This window comes from Cygnus olor, chromosome 3, assembly GCF_009769625.2.
Source record: "Cygnus olor isolate bCygOlo1 chromosome 3, bCygOlo1.pri.v2, whole genome shotgun sequence".
Taxonomy (NCBI): domain Eukaryota; kingdom Metazoa; phylum Chordata; class Aves; order Anseriformes; family Anatidae; genus Cygnus; species Cygnus olor.
In genome coordinates this window covers 110,720,954-110,743,447 of record NC_049171.1, presented here as the reverse complement: position 1 = coordinate 110,743,447, position 22,494 = coordinate 110,720,954, and the positions used below count along the sequence as shown (strand labels likewise).

The window sequence follows — 22,494 nt, the reverse complement described above, 5'->3', positions numbered from 1 at the left end:
CCCAAATCCCAGCGCTGCTTCAGGAAAGCAAGCGAGGAGCCACCTTGTTGAGTATGGGGGTTCTGGGCAAGGGAGGGAAGACCCTGAAACCTAAGGGCTTGAGGAAGCGCTGATAAAATGGTGGAGATGGATTCCCTTGTCAAATGGTTAAAGGACCAGCCCGTGAAGGAGAACTTTCCTTTATCTCCTGCCCTCCAGCTGGAGCTCCTGCCCAGTCCTGCCTGCTGCTTGCTTGGCAGAAGGTCACGAGGAAGCTCCAGGCACTCTCCAGGAGCAGGATTTTTGGAATAGTCCCCGTACCATCCTCCATACCGGCAACAGCTGCTCATCGCAGGCACGACGGGCATCTGGGGGCCCTGGCAGCAGAGCCCAGACTCCCCGATTGCCACCTTGGCTGGGAGAAGAGTCTGCAGGTGCCATGGAGGTTTTTAAAGCCACTTTATTTTTATTTTTAATTATTTTTTATTTTTGATGCATTCAGCTTGCATCTCTGACTTGCTGAAGGACCCACTGGCCTCAAACACCAGTTGATTTACTGGCCAAGGCAAAAACGTCCCGTGCAGCCAGGACTGTGCAAAGCCAAGAAGCCATGAGATGCCCCAGAAGAAGACGTGGCCAACTCTTTCAGCATCCGCTAGCTTGTAGCTGTCCTTGTGCACAGCGTGATCTGTAACTGGGGTTGCCAAAGCTTGGAAGGCTGCTTTGGAGAAGGCATGTTGCCCTTGGTTTTATTGCACTTTTTGTTGCTTCATGATATTTCTATACGACTTGAAAAAAGGGATTTGAGGAGCCAATTTGTGACTTTTAAAAAAATTATTTGTTGATCATTGGCAGATGATGGAGAAAAAACTTTCTGACATATTCATCAAGAATTCATCAATTCTTGATGAATTCCTGTAATGGCAGGAGTCTAAGTTGGGTATTTTTGTGAAAGTATTGTCCAGATTTTGTTGGTAGCTCGATCAAATAAGAAGTGAAGCCAGAATATCTAGGTGACATTTCAGGGTTAAAATGTCTTGCAGGATTGCAAGGCATGCTCATAGGACGTGCCTTCATTCTTAATTCCAAACCTGGTTTTCAGTGTTCAAAATCAGACAGGCTCCCTGCCTCCTGGCATAAACCTGTCTCCTCAAAGTGGCTGGAAACATCGGATCTGGGTACAAACTGTGGTACAAACACCTCAAATACTTACTTATCTAGAGAGAGTGAACTTCTTGATAGCTGTTTCCTTGAAGCCGGCACTCAAGGGTTCCATCTGTGTCTGTTGTTATTATTATTCCTATTTCTGCTTCTGATAGATTTGTTTAATTACCAACACCATCAGTCAACGCGGAGAGTTACGAGGCGATGTAAAACATTTCATCGCGCTGCTTATGCTCATGAAACTTTGGTGAGCTAACACATGTGGGAGACAAAGAAAAAGATGATTTAACAGCTGGTCTTGCTTGGCTGGGCAACAATAAGGTGGGATTTTAATGAAAATAATCACCTGAAAAGGGAAGGTAAATTAGTGTAAGGCAGGTACCCATAGCTAGCCCAGCTAGCTTGGGTCCAATTTTGGTTGCAGACCATCACTTCTCCATCTCTTCAGGGAACGTGCTGATAAGCTCTACATCATTGCAGTGGCACCAGGGTTTCTCTGGTCCAGAATAATTTGGGTGAGCTGGACTTCTGAATTGTTTTGGAGGTGTACCCGTCAGATCCTTGTTTTTTTCTATCTGATTTTACTGCAACTTAGTCAACCATGCCGTTGTTACTGTCAGTCAGTGCCCTAGCTGATACGGACAGAAATAGGAAATGGGGCTAGGTATATTCTGCATGTCAGGCAAATAGAAAATGCTTAATATTTGATAAAATATATAGATATTTATACAAATGTTTCATACATGATAAAAATAGCATTTAGTTCTTGATTGCCATCATGGAAGAGGTCAAATCCAAGTGGGAAGTAAAGTTGGTGCTGCACTTGCCTTTAATTTTTTGTCTTTTTTAAATATAGATTGTTTCCCCCCCATAGCTCAGTAGTACCCGTTAACTAACCTAGAAATGTAATTACATTTCTTAAGTGATTAATGCCCTAGCTCAAAGTGATTACTTCCAGTGGACAAAAAAAAAATGACTTTATACAGTATAAAAGAAGTATTCAGTGTGACAGGAGTATTTCAGAGGGATAAATATTTTAACAAGCCTTTTCTAAGGTTAAGTGAAACTTCGTCTGTGGTCTAGGAATTCTGCATATGTCACCTTAATTCAGCTTTAGGGCAGCAATTCGGTATGTGTGCATGGCCTTGGTTGTAATGGGAGTTATCCAGATTTCTTGCATGCTTTTGCAAGAAGGAGGTAGAGAAGTTGCTTCAAAGCGTTCCTGGCTGAGGACAAACTGGTGTGGTTTCCCCTTCCCCTCCTCTGCCCCACTCCGTTAGGAGAACTGCGGCAGGCCCTGGGCAGCAATGTGTCTCAGCCCAAGCCACTGCTACAAAATCATTTATGTACAAGAAGTGACACGGGTCTGAGGGCTGCTGCCACCGTGGACAGAGCGACGTGTTTCTGAGATGGAGGAAAATGTCAGTGCCTCTGAATAAAGTGGTGATGTGGTGATTTGTGATGGTCTGAAAACAGTTGTGCCCCCAAGTCACGGGAGAGGCTGTGGTGGCTGGCTTCAGCGTGTCCCCACAGCATCCTCGAAGGGATTGTAATTCAAAGTGGTGGTAACTTTATTTTCTTTTGAATGAAAACGAAGGAAGGAGAGTCCAAAGCAGCTTTTCTTTATAGCTTTAGTGACAAAACCCTTCATTTCCAACAGGTATTACCTTAATCCGATATTATAGTGAATATACTGAAATATGTATCTGGAGGGAGTGCCTTCATCCCATGGCTCTGAGCAGAAATACAACAGCAAAATAACTTGGCTTATTTGGTATCACCTACGGAACGTCGTGCGTACAGCGACAGCCCTTGCAGTGTCTTGAAATGGCTTTCAACAAGGTGAAAAACAAAAAAACAATGTTGGCTAGCAAGGCAGCTCATCCGTAACGTGCAGGATGGCCTCACCGGGCTGACAGCTCTGGGGACCTGGGTGAGGAAACTCTCTGCAGCTGCTTTTGTATAGAGAATGGTGTGACCTGCAGATGGAGGCTTTCGCCAGTGTCTTGAGCTTCGGAAAAACAAATATTCACTCAAAATAACATAAAAATAAATAAATAAATAAACTTCCACTTCTTCCTGTTTTTATAGTTTGCTTGTTTCCTCGGTGTCATGGGTTTGTCTCCAGGACTGTGGATTATTAATCTTCAGAGGATCAGGACCTTCATAGAAGTATTTCCTGTACATGTTTATCTGTCTCTTTAACAAATCAGTATCTACTTGTTCTCCTCTGAATTTTCCTGCAAATAATAGGAAACTCTCCCTCGGTAATAAGGCCTTTTTGCTAGAAAAATATCTCGATGAATCATTGCCAGGGGTTAAAGTACCTTTTGTATGACTTAGTCAATGGCATCCTTTAGGACATCTGCAAGTAGCCCCAAATTCCAGAGGTCACTGTCTTTGTGTTGGTTTTGGCAGCGCGTTGTTTCAGCTACACTTCATCTCTTTGGTTGGATTTACATCTGGAAATCTCCCATCCAAGTGTCACCTGGACTGCTGGAAAAGGGATGCTGCAGCATCTGGAGCTTGTTTCAAGGCAGCCATGGATTTCCACTAAATTTGTTAGCAGGAAGGCGTGCACAAGGCAAGTGGTAGTCAGTAGAGGAGTCCCCACTTTGTGCATCCAGCCCTTCTGTTGACTTGTCGCATTGGGGTGGATGCCGTCCTTTAAGCTGCTACATGACTAACTGACTTATACTGGTATGGAAACGGCCTTTGTGATGGGCAGTGAGAAGCTTGCTGGTGTGATCCTATAAGCTGGTGGAGGCTGGTGCTGAGCATCCTGGCTGAGGTGGCTTGTCCCTTTTGGGTGGCTGAATCAGACCCGGAAAGGTGTAGGGTCTTTTTGTCAGTTTTGTTTTTGAGGTCGGGTTTTTTTTGCGGGGTGGGGGTGATGGTGTGTTTGGCAGGCAACTTGTGATTTCCCATCTCGGTGTGAGTTGCTTTCAGAAGTTCATATTCAACTTGCCTTGGGGCAAAACTTACATATTTCTGTCCCCGTAGCACACTGCAGCACCATTGCAACACTGAAAACACTGTTTTCTCTGGATATCAATTTCTAGCAGACAACAAGGCCTTGCAGGGCAGTCCCAGCACGTACTCCTTCCCTGGCAGTCTTGTCTCACAGCCAAAACATCCCACTCAAGTGCTGGGCACGGAGCTGCTGCTTGCACGAGTGCATGGGGGCATTTGGAGACCTTGCTGCCACCACTTTGGCCTTAAAACACAAAAAGAGAAAAGGCTTTTAAAGCGCTGCTGAGGCTGATTTGCAGTCAAGTCAGATTTTGCTGGGTGTTTGTAATTTGGCCATGCACAGAGAGGCGTAGAGGGTTACCTGCATCACCCCGTTAGTGCCGCAAATCCTGATGCAATTCCTTCCTGCCCTCTGTCCCTGCCGGTAAAGTGCGCGAGGAGCTTGGCTGCTTCAAAGCACAGCTGCCCATCCTCAAACCAAGGCTCTTCCTTCCTAAAGTTTCTCCTGCTCCAGTATCTTGGTGGGAATGACACAAATAACAGTAAGTCCTAAGCAAGTGAGGCAGATGCTCATAATATAATTGTCTGAAATTGTATTCAGGAAAAGGAAAACCAGGTTTTGTAAATGGTGTGTGTCGATGGATAAGCTTGCACCTACTGAGGTGTCTGTCAGTTTTGTGTTCCTGGTAAAGTGGAATTAAAGCACTAGTTAAATCTGAGTTTAAGGAGGGGGGGAGGTAAAAAAAAAAAAAAAAAAAAAAGTCATTTTGGAGTCAGATAAACACTTGTGGTTCCATTATCATCTGCTGCACACACGTCGAGTGTGGTCGTAACACAGCTTGAGAAACTGAAAAACAAGTGAGAACTTGGAAAAAAAATCAGGGTATGTCAACTTCCTCCCTTCTAGGCATTAACTGCGTAATTTATTGGGGTATAGAGGGCTTTGCCCAAAGACGAAAGGTAAATGCTTTCTTCTCAGAGGTCCTCAGCAAGAAGGTATCATTGCTTTCCTTCAGCATTCATGTTTTGGTTTGATGTTCTTAAACTTTTGGAGGTTCAGCATGCTTAAATGCTGAGGTTCAGGCTTAAATGTGGCCTCTTGAGTGAATAGACTCGCTGGTCCTTGGTGTTTCCAAAACTTGGTGTTTTAGCCAGTTGTGTGGAGCACTGGTCTTCTGGCATTCACCAGTAAGCCCAGCAGATGCAGATGGCAGCCCTAGATGATAACTCTGCATCAGAAATCCTGATGGAACGAGATGAAAAGCTCCTTCACCGCAGTCTGTAAGAAGACCATAGGAGGCTTTAGTCATCTTCAGGTATGCCCGAGCACTCTGCCTGTCTGAAGGCAGAAGTACCCGAAGCTTTCATTTAAAAGGAATCAGCACGAAAACACGAATGTGCAGCATATTGAACAACTTGTCCTTATCCCGAGGTACCGGATTACCCTGGGGTGATCTCGCCCGATGAACCTTTCTGCCCTACGTGGACAAAAGCCTTCTTGCCGGTGCCGTATTCTGCTGGCACTCCAGCTCACTGTATCTGACAGCACTGAAAATAGCTGCCCATTAAATGGAGCGCAGGAAGTACCGAGCTGTTAAATGGGACCCACACGGTGGCTGTGCCGAGGAGGGCGGGCACGCAACCGGCTGCAGCTTGAGGAAACGTTTGTTTGCTTGTTTTTTTTTCAGCCCGTTCTGCTTTGCGAGGGAAGCGCAGGCAGAAATGTAAACAGGAAAGCCAATCGCAGTGAGAACAAAGTAGAAGTTAGGAGATGCACTCCCTTGGCTGCAGGAAAGCAAAGGTACTGGTGAGAAAGCTCTGGCTGCTGCAGGGCTTCCATCAGAAAGCTTGCAGATAGTTAATGCTGGATGTGGCAATCCTAAATTAACAGTAAAATAATTCCAATGTTACTAAAAATCAAGGCAGCATGGTAAGCTTCACGCATCTTCCTTTAAGTGTATAAACCAGCAGCTAGCTCCCAGAGGCTCTGGAAACAGCTGGCTGAAAGGAGGTGCAGTTGACGACAGCTCGAGTATATTATTTTGGGGCTGGTTAACATGATTTTATGGAAGTTTTCAGTGGATTTAGGAATGTGGTTGTATAAAGGTTATCATATGGTGCTTGCCTCTTGGCCTGCTGAATCTTGCTACAAAAGATAGTGCTAGCCCTCAGAAGGAGCACCAAGAGTGGTTTGAAGTCCAAAAAAGCACAAAGGAAATGGGAGAATACAAGAAACTGAATGTGCATCATCTGTTTGCTTCTTCCAGTCTGGGGTACACATCGTTAGTCTGGGAGTGCTTGCTGGGAAAAATGTCATCCTGCAGCAAGGGAAAGTGAAGATGTGATGGTTTGATGGTTAGAAGTTTAAAGAGCACTCACTTTTTTTTTTTTTTTTTAAGATGGTTGGTTTTTTTGTTTTAGGAATCTTGGATTCTTCATCACTTGATTTTCTCATAAACTGGCACAAAGAGTCACTTAGACTAGACAGTCTGGGTGAAAGCTGGAATAAAACTAAGTTTTGATTTAGGAATTACCGGCCAAGTCAAGCTCTTCAGCCTGTGTTATGAATGAACGGTCTTTCTCGGTGTTTTCTTGGATGAATTCATACATCTGACCCCTGGTAGCAGTGATTGATCTTGGCTTGTACAGGTGATGAGCTCTTCAGATGGATGACTTGCAAAAAGCCATTAGCTTGGCTGTCGAGCTCTGCTGGCCGTCCAGCCTGTGAGATATCAATCCTGGTGCGAGAAAAATGTGAATTCAGATGCGAACCATGGACAGGCAGGACATCAAAAGCATGTCTCCTTTGAACCAAGTGCTTAAGTGCAAAAAAAGGAAGGAGGAGGGTCTTGGTTTTTACCAGCAGTTTTCAAGACAATGAAAATTCGCAGCTTGCCCTGTGATGCCAGAGTCCACGCTACACGAGGGCAAAGTACGGGTTTAGATTTCCTGCTGTGGGTTACAGCTGTTTGACCAGGTATCAATTAGGAACTACGGAGGAGCAGTTTAATTAGGAAATAAGCACATGAAGCTTTTTGAGCGCAGAGGAGCTGGGCATGTCTCATTTGTGTAACCTCTCTTACGGTCGGGGATGTTTGGAGGCAAGTAAGGCACTCAGCGGCCTGCCTTTGGTCTGTCTGCAGGAAAATTAAATCCACATGGCCTCCACCCAGCACCTTCCTGCATGCTGGGAAGTATCCATCTATGCTGGGATCGGTGTTTATTGTCGTCCATATGCACAAAGGTCTGTGCATCTGTAAGAATGACGTGGCTGGCCAAGGCTAAGCTTTTAAAACACCCAGAAAAAAAAAAGAATTGCTGTTACAAATTGTCAATCAAGTGGGCCTTTTTCAACCGATGTACAAAGAGTCACCTTGCAGAGTTTGAAATAGAAATGCTGCCTCTAAGTTGCCGTGCTCATTTAGCATCTCCGTATTTTATAAACGAGCCATATCTTCGCTGGGACCCGGGGTTGCACTGATGTACGTGCAGTGATCTGGTGCTGAAGGGATACCTGTGGTCAGAGCGGTCCTCCAGCTTAAATGCTGCAGTTTTTCCTCTGTTCTTAGTTTTACTGCAGTGCTTGGAGTGCATTTGTGTTAGGAAAGCATCACGCTTAGTGATGTTTAACATCCAGGTGAGCTCTGTATTGATAAATGCATACGCAGGGTTGAGCTGTGCTGTGGCCAGAGATGCTCCGAGATGGGTGTTCACAGACCATCCATCCCCAGCAGGTTCCTTGACTGCAGTCTGAAACAGTCAGTGAGACCTAATTGTTTAATATACATGTGGGATTTGCCATACTGCCTCTGATGAAGCACTGTTAGCTGTACTTTTAGTGGTACGTTGCTTTTTGGTACTGTGCTCCTGCCTGGGGGAGAAGAGGGACAGCATGGTGACGGTAGGGAAGAAAGAGCATTTCAGTGCTCCTTTGAGTGCACATTCAGATGCAACCCATCTAAAACGTCTGAAAACGTCATAAAACATCTGAAATCATACCTAAGAATCAGCTTTTATGCACTTTCTCCTATTTTTGCCATGTACTTTTGTTCCCTCATCTCTCCCAACGTGACTTGGACGAAGGCTGGATTTAAGACAACTTTGTGGGCAAGAAAGATGGTGCGAATGAACTTAGATCTGTCTCAAACGCTGGGCAAAAAAGCTACACTGAACATGTTTATAAAGTCTTTTGGGTTTGTTGTTTTGTTTTTACGTGAAGGAAAAAAAATGGGGAAAAGCAACATCCTTAGCCTCTCACAAGGTGCAACTTCTTGCTGGGTTCATGAGCTGCTGGGCTCGGTCCTGTGCCGTGCTGCTGAAGTTCAGCCCATTAAGACGACTGACACAAATGGGACAGGGGGATTGCCTTGTCCAAATCCCAGTTTCTCCAGCAGCTGCGGTGAGAAGGAGCTCCTCTCGCTCTGACCACGGTCCCGGCTCTTTGAACCGTGCTCGCAGTTGGCCGGTAGGCAGCAGGAAGCAGCTCCACCGCCTCGCTGGCTCTCCGGTTGCAATGTTTGCTTTAGTTTGCTAATAGCAGAAGCCTGCAGCAGCGTGCATCCCATTCGAAACTGGGGAAAATGTGCCTATATCGGAGCAGTTGCTCACCGGGCCAAACCAGGAAAAGCAGAAAAGCGTTAGAGGGGTTTTCACTGTAGCACCAAGCTAGCAACGATAGGCATGCTAAGGTGGTCTTGGAGATGGTGGAATTCAAGGGGAAAAAAAAAAAAGAAAGAGGAAATATGAAAGAAAAAAAAAAGCACAGCAGCATTGCCAGACTTGGAGGCTTGGAGGTGAGGTTTGTTAGCTTAGCCTCAAGTTTAAAGAATACTTTGCAAAAGCAAGAAGCCAGCCAGTGATTCAGTTGATGCTTACAAATATCCTGTGACTTGATACCGGCTTCCTTTCGGAGAAAACCCTTGGGAGCGGAGCTCGAAGCGAACTGAATTAGGTACTTCTTGACTGATGCGCTCGCTTCTCTGTGCAGATGGAAAGCCAGGGCACAACTTCAGTTGCATCCGCATGGGTCGAGCATGCCACGGTGATTGTAGCAGGGAGCTTTTCCACTTCTTGTATTTTCACAGCATTTTGCCCTTCCTAGGTGAATCCTGGCACACCAGCAAACGGGTGACTTTGCAGAAAATACCCACATCGTGGCTTGACCCCATGCTGCACTCGGAGTTTTTAAGAGGGCTGGTGAACCTCTAGAAAAGCAGCAGGAGGGCAATGAAATGGGCAAGCACTGGGGAGATGTCAGTGCTTAAGCTGCTGTTTCAGAAACATGATTACAACATGGTTTATTCAAAGATAGTTTTGTCTTACAGTGGGAGGCTAATTTCATCTTCCCTCGTCCCTCGAGAGAAAAAAGCTTTAGAAACTGGACTTGCAGCAAAACGGGCAAGGCATCTTTGTTATTTTTTTTTTTTCTGGCTGACTTGCTTTAGGCTTGTGTGCTGACTTCTTGCTGGAGGCAGCTGAGGACAGAGCTGATGTTTGCTGTATTGAGCACCGAAGGGTAAAAGCAGTGCTGCTGCAGAGCCAGGAGAGGAAAGCAGCGAGTTGGGCTCACAGGGTGCTGTAGTGAAGAACTGAGCAAATGCTTCTGCCCTGGCTCTTCTGAATGTCCCAGGCATTTTCACTTTACAATCTGTTGTCTCCACAGCGAAGCTGGGCTCTAGCCTTTGTGGTCTTGAGGTCAGTATTACTGTGGTCTGAGCATGAAATTTTCAAGAATGTGCATGGTTTTTGGTTATTATGTCCCTAAAATCTAGGGCACGGCTTTCCCAAAGGATGCTTTCAGGTAGCATCACCGTGGCCGCTATTCTCCATCCAGGGAAAAAGTGATGTTTGCCCCAACATGAGGTTAAAACGGCTTGGATGTGGGGAAAGCTGAGCCTAGAAACACCTGAATTCGCTTTCTTCCCCCCTCTCCTCTCACCATCAGCGTAGATTAGTTCAGAAATCAGGCAAGTATTTTTAGAAGCTGGCTTCAGAGTCCCGGTGTCACAATTTTCATTCTTGCTGCTTGTACTGAGGCACTTCTTGAGCAACGTTTTTCGCCTTAAAATAATGGGGAGGACTTGAGGACAGCCGTGAAACTCGGGGTGGTGCCGGGTGAGCTCCCCACGAGCCACAATGGGGCTTCTCCCAGCCCCTTGGTCCGAACACACCGGCTTTTTGGGAATAAAGGACGGCCAGGGGGAGCGGGGAGGGGACACCCACGCTCAACTTTGGACCTGTTTGCCGGTCTGGAGGCGTGGGTGACGTGCCCCGGGGTCCGGCACAACTTGCGACAGCCCCGGCAGCGCCTTTGCTCCGTGAGCCGCTGTTATTAGTTTATGGCAGCTGTATGGCCGTCGTTTGATTTTTATTATTTCTCGAAGCCTGTCGCCGGGGCGGGGAAGCAGGGATCTTTGGTCGGTCGGTGCGCCCGCAAGCGAGCAGAGAGGAGTGGGGAGGATGTTGCGAATGAGTAATGGTACAGCAGGGCTCTAACGTGCAGGATAGCTGGGGGATGAGTCACCCGGCACAATGCAGCACATCCGTCGAGGAGGCTGAATCACGCACGGGGGGAAGCCGCCTGTCAGCCACCAGCTGGGCTGGGGTCAGCCCGAGGCGCGGCGGAGGCAAGGATGGTGACACGGAGCGACCCGGGGGCGCAATGTAGAGGAAATGGCATCCCCCGGCAGGTACGTGCGTTCTGTCGCGGCACCTTGCTGCGTTTTTTGCTCTATTTCCCCCCCCCCCCTCATCTTCCTCCATAGCCCTTCTGAATCTTCCCTAAGCCAGCGGGTGATTTACCGGCGGATGCGTACAGCTTATCCATGCGGGCTTTCTTCGCTGGTTCCATGTCGTTTCTGCAGGAGTATCGAGTTCACGCGTGCCCTTTCTTAATTATCCAGAGGGAAATACTGAGAGTGCTGCAGGAGAAGCCCCTTGCCTCACTTGCTGCCCTTCTCCATCGAGGTGGAGGGGTTAAAGAGAGCTGTAATGCAGACTGGGTGTGCATGTTGGTTTTGATACAGTTAGTCTCTTTTTTTTTAATGTATTTAGATGGCAAAAGATAAAAATGTTTTGATTTAAAGCTCATGTTCTTCTTACACCCCCCCCGAACCCCTGCCTTTTGTGCAGTAGATCCAACTCGAATTACAGAAAGGTTTTTTTTGTTAGTTTGTTTTTATATTTGCACAATACCATCATCCATCAGCCTTCCTAGCTGTGCAGGGGGAGAAGCAGAGCTCCTTCCTTCACCCATCAAAATTGGGGGGGACGGACGGGGGGGAATGCGAAGTGGATAGGCAGAGCAAGGGTCCTGGTGTTTTTTTTCTCTTCTTTGTTTGTACTTAATAAACTGTTTTTGTGTTCTGGAGTATTATCGTGTGTCATTACCACAGCTGACACCGTGATACAACGGCGCTGGTAGTGATTTATCTGTGATACACGGCAGTGCAGGGAGGAATGGGATGCGGTGCTGGGTGTCACCACTGCCCTCACGGCAGGCTATGGGGCGATGGGAAGGGGGTCGTCTGGAGGTGGTGGAGTCTTGTGCATCAACCAAATAGATCTGTCCATGGCACTCCTCTGATTTTTGGCGAGCGGTGTCCAGTCTCTAGGCTCCTTTTACAGAACAAGGAGGGCAAGAAAGCTTAGAAAGGTGGAATACAGTTGCTTTGCTTGTTACTTTTATGTCTTATTTTTACTAAATATCATTCATTAACTAATGTATGATAGCTGTAACAGTGTTTATGATCAGTATATGTTAGAAAAAGTTGATACAACTTCGTTGTGGCTTTATTAAAAAAAAAAAAAAGAAAAAAAAAATCAATTCAGGATGCAGATCTCATGCAACTACCTGGCTGGCTGGCCAGGCTTTTATGCGCTTTTTGCTTATCTTGCATGTGATATAAAACAAATACCATCTGTCATGCAATAACAACTTCCTTTCTCATTACAGTAAATGATAATGCTAATTAGCTTTCCTTGAAATCTGTTAATATTTTGTACCCTTGCATGAAACTACTGGGGCTTGAATGTGCAACTTTGCCCATGCTGCATGCCTAGCCAGTGTGCCACAGGGTAAATCATTCAAATGAATTACCTTAATAAAATGATTTTTCTTGCCTTGCCCTTCCTTACAACTTTCCAAGACATACTGCCATGTGCAGCTGTGACAATGTATTGCAGGATCGATCCATCGAATGATTTTGAGGGAAAGTCAAAACTGAAAGTCATTCAATAATCCATTGAGAAGGAGAGTTGTGGGGGCTTGGATGAGGTTTCCTCCAGCTCAGGAATGATCATCATTCATTTAAAAGTTTTGTCAGCGAGACAAAAGCCTCCGTGTGGGTTTTTGGTGCCCTCTGGGAGGTGTGGAGCAAGGTCCAGGTCTCGGCTTGCAGGCAAAGGGATCCTGGACCCCGCTTTGCAGCCCCATCAGCACTGGAAACGCAAGCAACCCCACAAGCAGTACAGGGCTGTTTGTCATAAGCTAAATAAAACCTCACTTCAGTGCTGAACAAAGGTTGTGCTGAAAGGCCTCCTTTGTTGGCCGCTGCCTTGTGGCTGGAGGGAGGTGCGGAGGTGGGTGGCTGGGCTCTTGCAGGTGTCTTGGTTTTCGAGAAGTCCTTTTCCCCCTGAAAACAAACAAACAAACAAAACTGCTGTTAGTCTTTGCTACAAAGGCTTTTATGAGCAGGTTTTAACCAAGCTGCAGGGCTGGAAGCAAACCTCGGGGTGCAGCCGGGACATGGCCAGTCTTTATCCTGTTTTTGGGGCCACTGGAGACCCAGAAAGGCAGCTGTTACTGTTTTCCTGAAATGGTGGATCAGCATAAGAGCTGAGTGTGCTGCCGAGCTGGGTTCAGCACCTTCATTGTAGGTGTGAGGGTGCTGGAAGAGAAAACTGTTTTTTGGTTTCAGAGCGATGCTGAATGCCACTATGAAATGCCAGGGAAGTTTTCTCATTTTATTTAGGGAGGGAAACGTCCTGAAACGGAGCTTGTGAGATTAATCCTGCTGTAAGGTGAAGTGCCACAGGACACGTGTGCTGCAGGACTGGGCAGGCAGCGCCGGAGCGAGGCGTGTTGAGATCGGTTCGAACCGCCTTGTATTTACTTTGAGGTGGAAAACAAAATTTCCCAGAGCGTCTTTTTATCTTGGCTTTGAAAGTTGGGAAAAAATAGAGATTGTAAGCTTGTTGTACTGCAGATAGGTTCTGCAGTGGTTCTGCGTTCTCAGTGCGATGTAGTGATGAGCACAAGGATGACTTTCTGGGTGCAAACCAGAAAGTTTCCGGTTCCCTGCTTCCTCTCCCTGCCCTCTTGTCAATTCTGCCCTGGTGAGATGGGTAACAATGCATTGAAACTGGGGAGGTTTTCCATGGTTTTTGTATGGGTTCCATTTTAACGTTGGGTTTCACCAAAGCGGCACAGATGGCTTTTTTTTTACTTGCTGGTATTATAATGAAAAAGTGATTTCCTGCTGGAAACCTAAATGATGCTGAAATATCAAACCTTATTTTGCTGTGGCTCCGTGCACTCAGAATGCTCTTCCTTCTAACAAAGTGATACGTTGTGGTTTCAAAGAGGAAAATGCTACAGATATTTCACCCTTGCTAGAAGATTCAAGAACCGAGTAAGCATTAGATCAAGAAAATGGGACTCCAAGAATGGTAGTTTTCAGAGTTTCTGTAGATAGGTTGTGCCCCAGTGACTGCAGAGCTAAATTTGCATGTATCTGAATAGTTCAAACTGTGCTTAAACGCCCGCTGTCTGTGGTTGAGCTTTATAACCTAACCTCTGGCTGCATTAGTAGCCTTTTGCCATCCTTTTTGCTGTTCCCTGGGGGAATGCGGAAACATTAAAGACAAGAATCTGCATTTTTGAAACCCGTTAAATGCTCTTTTGATGGATAAGAGAGCAGCCTGGTGATATCCAGCAGTAGGTGCCTACCAGACCTCTGTGTGGAAGGTGTAGATGTTCACAGCTGGTGGTGACGTTGTGCAGGGATGGAGGGGACTGTGATGGTGGTTTTTGCCCGCCTGATCTGCCGTGGCAACATGGGTGGAAACCAGGAGTGAAGACAGTGAGGAACAAATTTCAGATTGGATCTTTGTGGAGCAATTACCTTTCTGTCTGAGACCTGAATCTCTCCTGGCCTTGCAAGCTGGAAAGTCAAGATGGGAAGAAAATAATGAAGGAACTTCTGGCAGTGTTAGCGAGGAAGATTGTAAGCTTATGTTCTGGTCAACTAGCCTTGCTAGTGAAGAACTGCTACCTCCTAAAAATGTATATACATATATTGAATTACAGAAGGTGTTCAGGAAGTGTTTTAGAGGTTAAGGGCTTCTAGGAGAAAAATAGGCCCAGACACTTTATTCCCCCCATCCTCAAATCTGAAGGGTGCCATTTCCCATCCTCCAGCTAAATGAAAAATGGAAGCGTTATCTGACAAAGGAATTACAAAGCGCAGGAAAGTGTTTGTATCCCCCGTGAATGGAGCCAGTCTCTTAGACGCACAAATGCTTTGTAAAAGTTAGGTAATGCAGCTGCGATTCAGTTATCACAAAAATAATCATTCAGTCACTTTGTGTTTAGGAAAATTCTCAATATCCTTCAGAACAGCAATTACAAACGCACACACTTTTTTTTTTTTTAATATATTTTTATATGTACGTATGCACACCCACGAGCTATAATTTTTAAAGGGTTCTCTTTCCCTTCCAATAAAAGCAGCACGTGGCTTGCTGAACTACCTCTCCTCCCCGGGTTCATTATGGTTTTTGTTCTGGGTGGGGCTGGCCAACAACCTGAGACAGCCCCAGCAGCAGCTGGCCGGCTGCCATGCAGCTGGGTGATCCCTGCGGATGCTTTCCTCTGCAGCTTTTAATGCTGCTGAAGACGAATCTGTAGGGTTAAGATAGCACAGGACTCCATTTAAGAGCGTAATTAAGAATAGTTTGCATGAAAGGCGTAGTATGCGGGCCATAAACCCAACAATTAGAGCGGTCTTAAAGTTTTAGAAGCCCATAAAATGAGGGGAACTAAGGCTACTGCTGGATTTTTGGCTATTTTGTTTTTTTAACTACGTGAAAGATGTGCGTTATCTAATCCTGGGGACAGTCAGTATCTTGCTAATGAAAACAAGCCAAGTATTTTCACCTACCTCGTTACCATTCTTCCTGGAATAGCCGAATTGCCCAGCTGCCACCATAAAAGTGGAGGGGGCTGGCTTCAACGTGGCTGTTTCACTTCATGGTGCTCTGAACTAGCGAGATGCCCGTGGGATCTGCAGATTGCTCCTGAGCTGGGTGGCGTGTGATGGCTTGCGAGTAGCCAGAGCCTTGGTGCATTCACGTAAAGTTAAATCACAATGAAAATAAACAGCTTTCATGTGAAGGAAGCAAGGTCCGTATATGGACCTGAAGTATTTGAGGACCTCCCAGGCATGTATCAACGCTGGCATGAGGGGAAGGAGCACTGCCTATTCTAGGCTTATGGGTAGAAACTGCAGACATGATTTTGGCTTTAATGAAGCCTGGAAAATTCAACGTGCAGCTTGTAGGTCCTCATACAGTGACTACACTAAGCCGTCAATCCCTAATAAGCCTTAACCTTCTGGTTTTTGGTGCTTTTCTGTTTGTTTTTCTTTCTTTTACTTTCCTAAGTCCCTTGGCATCAGCTGAGTGTTGGGAAACGTACATCTGTGGCTGGAGCCTGGTAGGAGCGGGTCCGGGCTCCTAGGGCAGCATAGCGTCACTCATGACTTTTGATCCCGTAGGAAAGTGTGCCAAGGGATTATGTGAATGGAGCCAGAGCCGCTGCACTCCGCTTACCTTGCCAAAGGTGAACCCTTCTGCAGGACAAGGTCCTTTTCTAATAGGGGAGCAGAGGTCTTCTCGCCGTAGTGGGGGATGGAAACTAGCTTTCCTTGCTCGATGTATTTAAGGAGGTAGCTTTTCAAAATGGGAGGACTTCTGTTTATATGGTATTTTGGATGGGTGGAAGTGAGAGATGGTGAGCAATGAGGAACAGGGTAAAATTCAAGTATTCCTTCCATGTCAAAATCTAGTTCCTTCAAGTTCATCCCCCACCATGTATTCTTAGAAAGCCAGCGAATGATTCTGCACCATCAGTACGTCCTCTTCCCATTAAAGCAAATTACTCAATTGCTCTGTTTGAGTCCAAAAAATTGCCGTCCCAGCTTGTTTCCCCCTGGCCCTCTGTTATCACAAGAGCGTCTTGGCTGTAGGCAAACCGTGGTCCAAAACCTGGCCATTTTCCCACAAGCCTGATCAGGGTGCAGGAGGTGTCCCCAGCTGAGGTTGTCAGGGACAGCCCAACCACGCAGGCTTCTGAAAAATGCCTCTCAAAAATATAATTGTCAGTTTGAGTTAACGAAGCACCCAGCTTTTCCCCTAATAGGTGTCACGCAGCTGTTGGGCACATGGGTGAAATTGGTGGCCTCGGTAGCAGAGGTTGTCACCGTATCAGTGTGGACAGGAAAATGAAAACCGGATGGCTCCGTGGCCCACCACAATGTGGTTTTAATGGGGAGGGATGGTAGTCAGAGCACCTAAATTTTACGTGTAGGTGTCCGCTAGCGTGCTGAAATAACTCTGAGCCTAGAAATCACTGAGAGGTGATGGAAATGCAAATAATTGGTGGAAAATACAAAGTACCGAGTAACTGCTGATTTCTTGATTTTACTTTAAATGGACAATTTCTGAAGCAAAGTAACTGAAGACTGCGTTCCTTTTGGGATGGCCAAAGGCTCTGGCTGCTTCCCTAAAGCTGAGTGGTAAATCACACAGGAAGCTGTATTGCAAGCAGCAGTTTTCAAGCCTGGAAGGCGAAGCAGCAGCTTGTATGGATGACTTCTGCAGGAGGATGGGGAGGAAGGTTGTATCTAGTGCCTCTGACCTCCGAAGAGAGGTTGAAATATAATGGGAATTCTCCAGAAGTGAAAGGAGCTACCGTAAAAACAGGACCAAAAAGGAGCCTTGGAGAACAGGAGATGGTTGAGACAGAAAGGCATAGTTGGCTTTCTTTGCTCTTTATCCATATAGACCATATGGGAAGAATACACAGAAGAAGAGAACACAAATTACCCTGGATGGAAGCAGCTCAGTTTTTACAAAGTAAGAAATCAGCTGAAGTATTTTGCTTAATTCTAAGTATCAGGAAGCCAAAGAGATCCAAGTTGCCGCAGGTAAAATGTAGAAATGGTTGTTCATTGGAAAATAAAAAGGTAACTGGATCCATTTATAGGCACGCTTGCCTCATTTCCTGTACCAGGATGCTGCTCTGAGGACTCAGGGCAAAAAAGTTGTTAAAAACCTTGTTTCTCAGTTCTGGGAGTGCCTGGCGTGTGCCAGCTGTGGTGCAGGTAGCATATCTGAGTGTGCTGAAAGGCTTTTTATCAGGCGGTGCAAAGTCCTCAGTGCAACAGGAGATGAAACCTAAGCACGAGAGGTTAACAGCCTTCATCACGTAGGTCCAGCGAGAAGGTTGGAGTATCCATAAAAAAAAATGTTGGCAAAGGGGAAATTTCAGAAAAATTTGGAATTTTTTTCCAAATCTGTCCTACGCTAGGGGAGGGAATAGCTGGTCCCCAGGTATGTCCACCTCTGTCCCTTGGTCTGTCCTCCAGATGGGTGTAAGACACGCTCTTCCAGCAGGAACCCCGCCGCAGCCTTGCACTTACTCATGCTTTCCTTCTGCATGAAGAATGCTGCTGCTGCCTTTAATTTTGGACCTGTTCTCTTGTCATGTTTTATGGGATGCTGCAAAAAACGTCAAGATACAGAGCTTTCCTAAAGGACGAATTTCTTTCCCTAGGGATCCTCTTGGAGCCCCATAAAGGTTGAGTTTTTTCCTCCTGATGAGCTCACTTGGAGGCCTGGAGATGGACAATTCCTCTGCAGTTTTCTTTGTGTCCTTTTTCTTATCCCATGTTAATGCTTCCCTGTTTTTCCCAGGTTTGAGTGCCTTCTGGTGTCTTTGTGGGCCTTGTTGGGTGTCTCGGTAGCTCTGCAACCAGCAGTGCCATGGTTGTGTGTGACTGACGTCCAGCCATGCTCTGGTGGCCTCCCTGTGAGGACTGATATCCCCATCGGACACTGGAGCGTAGAGCCTGTGGGAGGGGTGCAGGGGAGGCCTGTGGAAGCTGAGGCCCCCACTGAGGAGGATCTTGTGACCTTTCACAGCGGGCGCTTGCTTCCAAGCAAGGTTATGGTGTGCTGCCTTTGAAAGCCCCTCAGGGAGCTGGTGGAGCTGTTCTACGGACACGGTGTGGTCCTCATGGTTCTGATGATCTGGGCTAAGCTGGTTCCTGGCTCCTTTCTTCTGAGGTACCAGCTGGAGTCGCATTGTGTTTTTCCTGCAAGGCTGTCCAAGTTGTGGAGGAATTTGAGTGCTGTCTTCCAAACCCCAGCTCACTAACTTTAGTTCATGGGTTACGTGAGCTGTGTGGTCCTCCTGACACCATGAAGACCTGATACCTTAATGCGTCCAACGGGGGTGTTGGCCTTAGGGTACTGCGTGGCTTAGTCCCCATCCCCAATGACATGAGGGACAGGGCATCTGGGACCATGGGTTGTTTGATATTGATATCATCTCCGTGTTGATCAACGGGGTCGTTTCCGGCTGTTTCGTGGGTCTCTTCCCTCTGGTGGCTTGAGCAGCCATGCCTTGCAGAGGTGGCCCTCCATCCTGGGCATACGCTCTGCAAACGCGCTGCGGCGGGAGGAGTGCTGTCTAAATACCGCCCTCAAGAAAAACACCCCGATGAGACTCTGTGATGCTCACAAAAGGTTTTGTTTTGTTTTGTTACCATTGCAGTGACAGCTATATTGTGCGAGTCAAAGCTGTGGTTATGACCCGAGATGACTCCAGTGGGGGATGGTTGCCACAAGAAGGAGGCGGTCTCAGTAGAGTTGGCGTCTGCAAGGTCACATACCCGGAGGGCAATGGAAGAAGTGGATTTCTAATCCATGGTGAAAGGCAGAAAGACAAACTGGTAATAGAACCTAATTCAACTTTTGTCTGTTCTTATAATGAGAATTATCCCAAATCTGATGCTATTGTATTCTTGTGCAAGTTTAAAAGAAATAAAAATAAAAAAGGCATGTGCAGATAGTGCCAGATCGGACAAAACAATCCCAGCCTCATCTAGAAGGTTACTGAATTGTTGTCTCTCGCTGTCTGGGCTGTCGTGCTGTCACCGGGAAGGAGCAGGTAAATTTTCGACACCCGTGTGCAAAGATCCCCCTCTGATCCCTTGAAAAAGGGCCTGTGTTTTTCTCGACTCTAGCAGGGGTATGTGAGAAGTGAATTGAAGTGTAAAGAATCCATGAAGCCAGTCACATTGCACTGAGTAATGCAGCGCAAGCCTTTAAAAACGGCAATGAATTATTTATGCTGTGTGCTGCTCAAGGTTCGAACGAGCAGAGTGAGAATATGAAGACAAGTTGTCTCTTATGAATTGACGCACTCGGTTTCTTCTGGTAGCTGTTTATCTGAAAAAGAGGGCTTTTCTTTCCCGTACAAAGCAAATTAATAAAGCCACTTCCCTATTTGCAGAGTCTGTTTTGGATGTTATATTTTGTTACCGTGTTTTTATGTATTTGATTCTTCTGAAATCCTCTCCTGTTGAAGAGATGGGCTGGCTTAAAAATAGGCTCCCCACACAGACTCAGGAAACAGAGTGCTTGGGCGAAAAAAAAAAAAAAAGGAAAAAAGTATCATTCAAGATGGAAATGATCTTGCTTTGAAAAGTTCTGGTGTTTTAAAGCTGTATAAAGTACAGCTTGTCTTTTGCATTGCTGTTTTGCTTGGGATGCTTTTTTGAAGTTATTTTTGAGCCATGCTTATGGTTTTGGGGGAGCGGGGGAAGACTTAGAAGCCATTCCCGTTCTCCTTGGGTATCTCCCTAGAAATGTTTTTTGGCACAGCAGTGTCCGGCTGGGGGTGAAGGAGGAAAAAAAGGTGGGGGAGCGTAACAGGACCTCCTAAATCTGCTCCAGCAAGCGAGCACCTACTTAAACCCTAGTAACAAGATGAATGTGTGATGGTTACGAGAACAATTAAAGTGTCTGGTGTTTATTAGTCATAATTTAGTAGGGAAGGATGTTCCCCGACCAGCGTAGCGCGAAACATGACTTGGCTTGCTCTTGGGGAGAGGAAAGCTCTGGTCGGGGCTGAAGCGGTGACAGCTCTGTCCTTCGCGTGGGAAAAGTGACTTTGCTCCTCTCTTGGGCTCGCGCCCTCCCAGGTGGTGCTGGAGTGCTTCGTGAAGAAGGACCTGGTGTACACCAAGGCGAACCCAACCTTCCACCACTGGAAAGTCGACAACAGGAAGTTTGGGCTCACTTTTCAAAGCCCCGCTGATGCTCGGGCCTTCGACAGAGGCGTGAGGAAAGCCATCGAGGACCTCATTGAAGGTACTGAGGCGCATGGAAACCTGGGGAAGAGGGTTCGCAGCAAGGAGATGGGAAGATGCGGGGGTTTAAAATCAGGCCTTGGGCTTGAAAGTCTCTCTGGCACTTCCAAGTGTAGTCCAGCATTATCCTGTGCCGAGCCAGCCCCAGCTCACTTCAGAGAGCTGTGTCTCCTAATCCTTTATGGAGGGAAGGGATTTAAGTCCAAATATTTTCCCATCCTATCTGGCCTGGTCTGTCAAGATTTCACCCGTTAATTATTATCTGGTCTGTTATTAATGCTTTTTCGATAGGCTTGGGTTTCGTGCTTGGGATGACAGCAACAGCCCAGGCTTGTCTTTATGTGCAGCCGAATTTAGTTTTACTAAGTCTTTGTTAAATCATAGGATGAATTCCTGCACGGAGCTGAATAAAAACTGTTTTGTTTTTGCAGTAATTAGTTTTGTCTGTCTCCGCTTGGTTCAATGGTTGCTCTTGAAGACTTTGTTGTGTTGTTGTTTTTTAATTCTGTAAAAAAATGCATTTGAATTGCCCATGCTTTGAAGTTGTCATAAATTCTTCCTTTTCACATCTCATTGCAATCAGTCATAATACAGCTATAATTCAATACTACTTTCCTTTATTTTATTTTAATGAAAATGAATTCATTATGGGTTCTTTGCTTGGTTTTAGCCATGCCACTTTATGTAGGACTCAGTGCTCTAAAGCCTTTCTCCTTCTCACCCCGTGTGACCAGAGCAGTGTTGTATCCAGCTGGTTTTGGTGAATTGTGTTTTGAGGACATTAGCTCCCTAAGACAGCTTCAGCTTTTGGATGCCCTGTCCTTGCTTTAACATGGAAGCAATAGCCAGGAAAGTGCCACAGGGGAGAAAATATTCATCTCACCGGTTTGAGGAAGGATCTTCTCAACTAGTTGTTCATTTGCTTTTTCCTGTGCCATTTACCTGAACAAGTCACGGTTAGACCCCCTGCTTCCTTCTTGCTTGCTAAAACTGGGAAGCGTTTTGAGTCATAAAAGCAATGTTTTATCTTTGTGGCACAGGACCATGCAAAGTTATAGCTCAGTTGTATTGAGTGGTATTTTAGAGGTGCTGCTAGGGGGCAGATCCTACACTGCTCTTTCTAATCCATTTTACAGTGGAAGTATTTAAGATCAAGTTCTGCTGTATCTCAGATACTTCAAAATCAGCAAATCTATATTTATCGCATTAACAGCACAGTCTGATCCTCATGAATGTGCTCCTACTTAACTTCCAAATAAGGCTTTCTGAATGGAAAACAATCACTGGCACGTGCACACACAGTGTCAGGCCTTGGGTTTCACTTAGCATTCAGTTTTTGTTCACTTCATCAAATTTAGCAGGTAATATTAAGCACAACAAACTGTGCATCTGAAGCTTCGTTTTATTAAGTCACTGCTTTAACTGGTAGGTTATTTCATGTAGCATCAGAAGTATCTGAGTTTTCTGCACAAGTACAGTAATCCTGGGCAGCTCTGTTAGAGGGAGTCTGAACTTTTTTTTTTTTTTTTTTTTTTTTACTTTTAAAGCTAATATAGCAAACGGCATGAATGTTTTCACATTACTTAGTGTTTTAAGTGGGCTTTCACACTTAGCTCTGCACATCTTCGTGATTACGCAACTGAACGCAGTCGGGGCTGGTGCGGTTTAGCATTATATAAAGCACGTTATTTCAGAAAAATTTCCAGAGCGAAGGTGGTACCAAGCATTTAACTATTTCACTTAGGGATGCGACATGGCTCTAACTCATACGAAGCAGTTCCTCAGGGGGTACCTGTGGGGTGTGGGAAGAGGTCAGAGGGAGGGTTTTTAGATTAAATTTCCCATTTTCCAAGCAGTTGCTAGTATTTTAGTCTTGTTCACGGTTTTATCTATTTCAGCTCCTTTCATGTTGCTTACATGGAGAAAGATGCCCCTCTGA

At 46.0% G+C, this 22,494-nt stretch overlaps 1 protein-coding gene across 2 annotated transcripts in view; it reads left to right on the top strand.

The window, feature by feature from the left end:
- The window catches only part of SPRED2 (sprouty related EVH1 domain containing 2), a 60,650-nt gene that overhangs the window by 15,163 nt on the left and 22,993 nt on the right, over positions 1-22,494 (top strand). The window contains exons 1-3 of one of the 2 annotated variants that reach the window (XM_040553160.1): positions 10,531-10,805; positions 18,956-19,133; positions 20,388-20,556. In XM_040553160.1, coding sequence (XP_040409094.1) covers positions 10,789-10,805; positions 18,956-19,133; positions 20,388-20,556 — 364 coding nt within the window. In that variant the 5' untranslated portion in view covers positions 10,531-10,788. Of the gene's footprint in view, positions 1-10,530; positions 10,806-18,955; positions 19,134-20,387; positions 20,557-22,494 lie in introns of those variants that run through there. The other variant, XM_040553159.1, reaches the window with a different exon arrangement.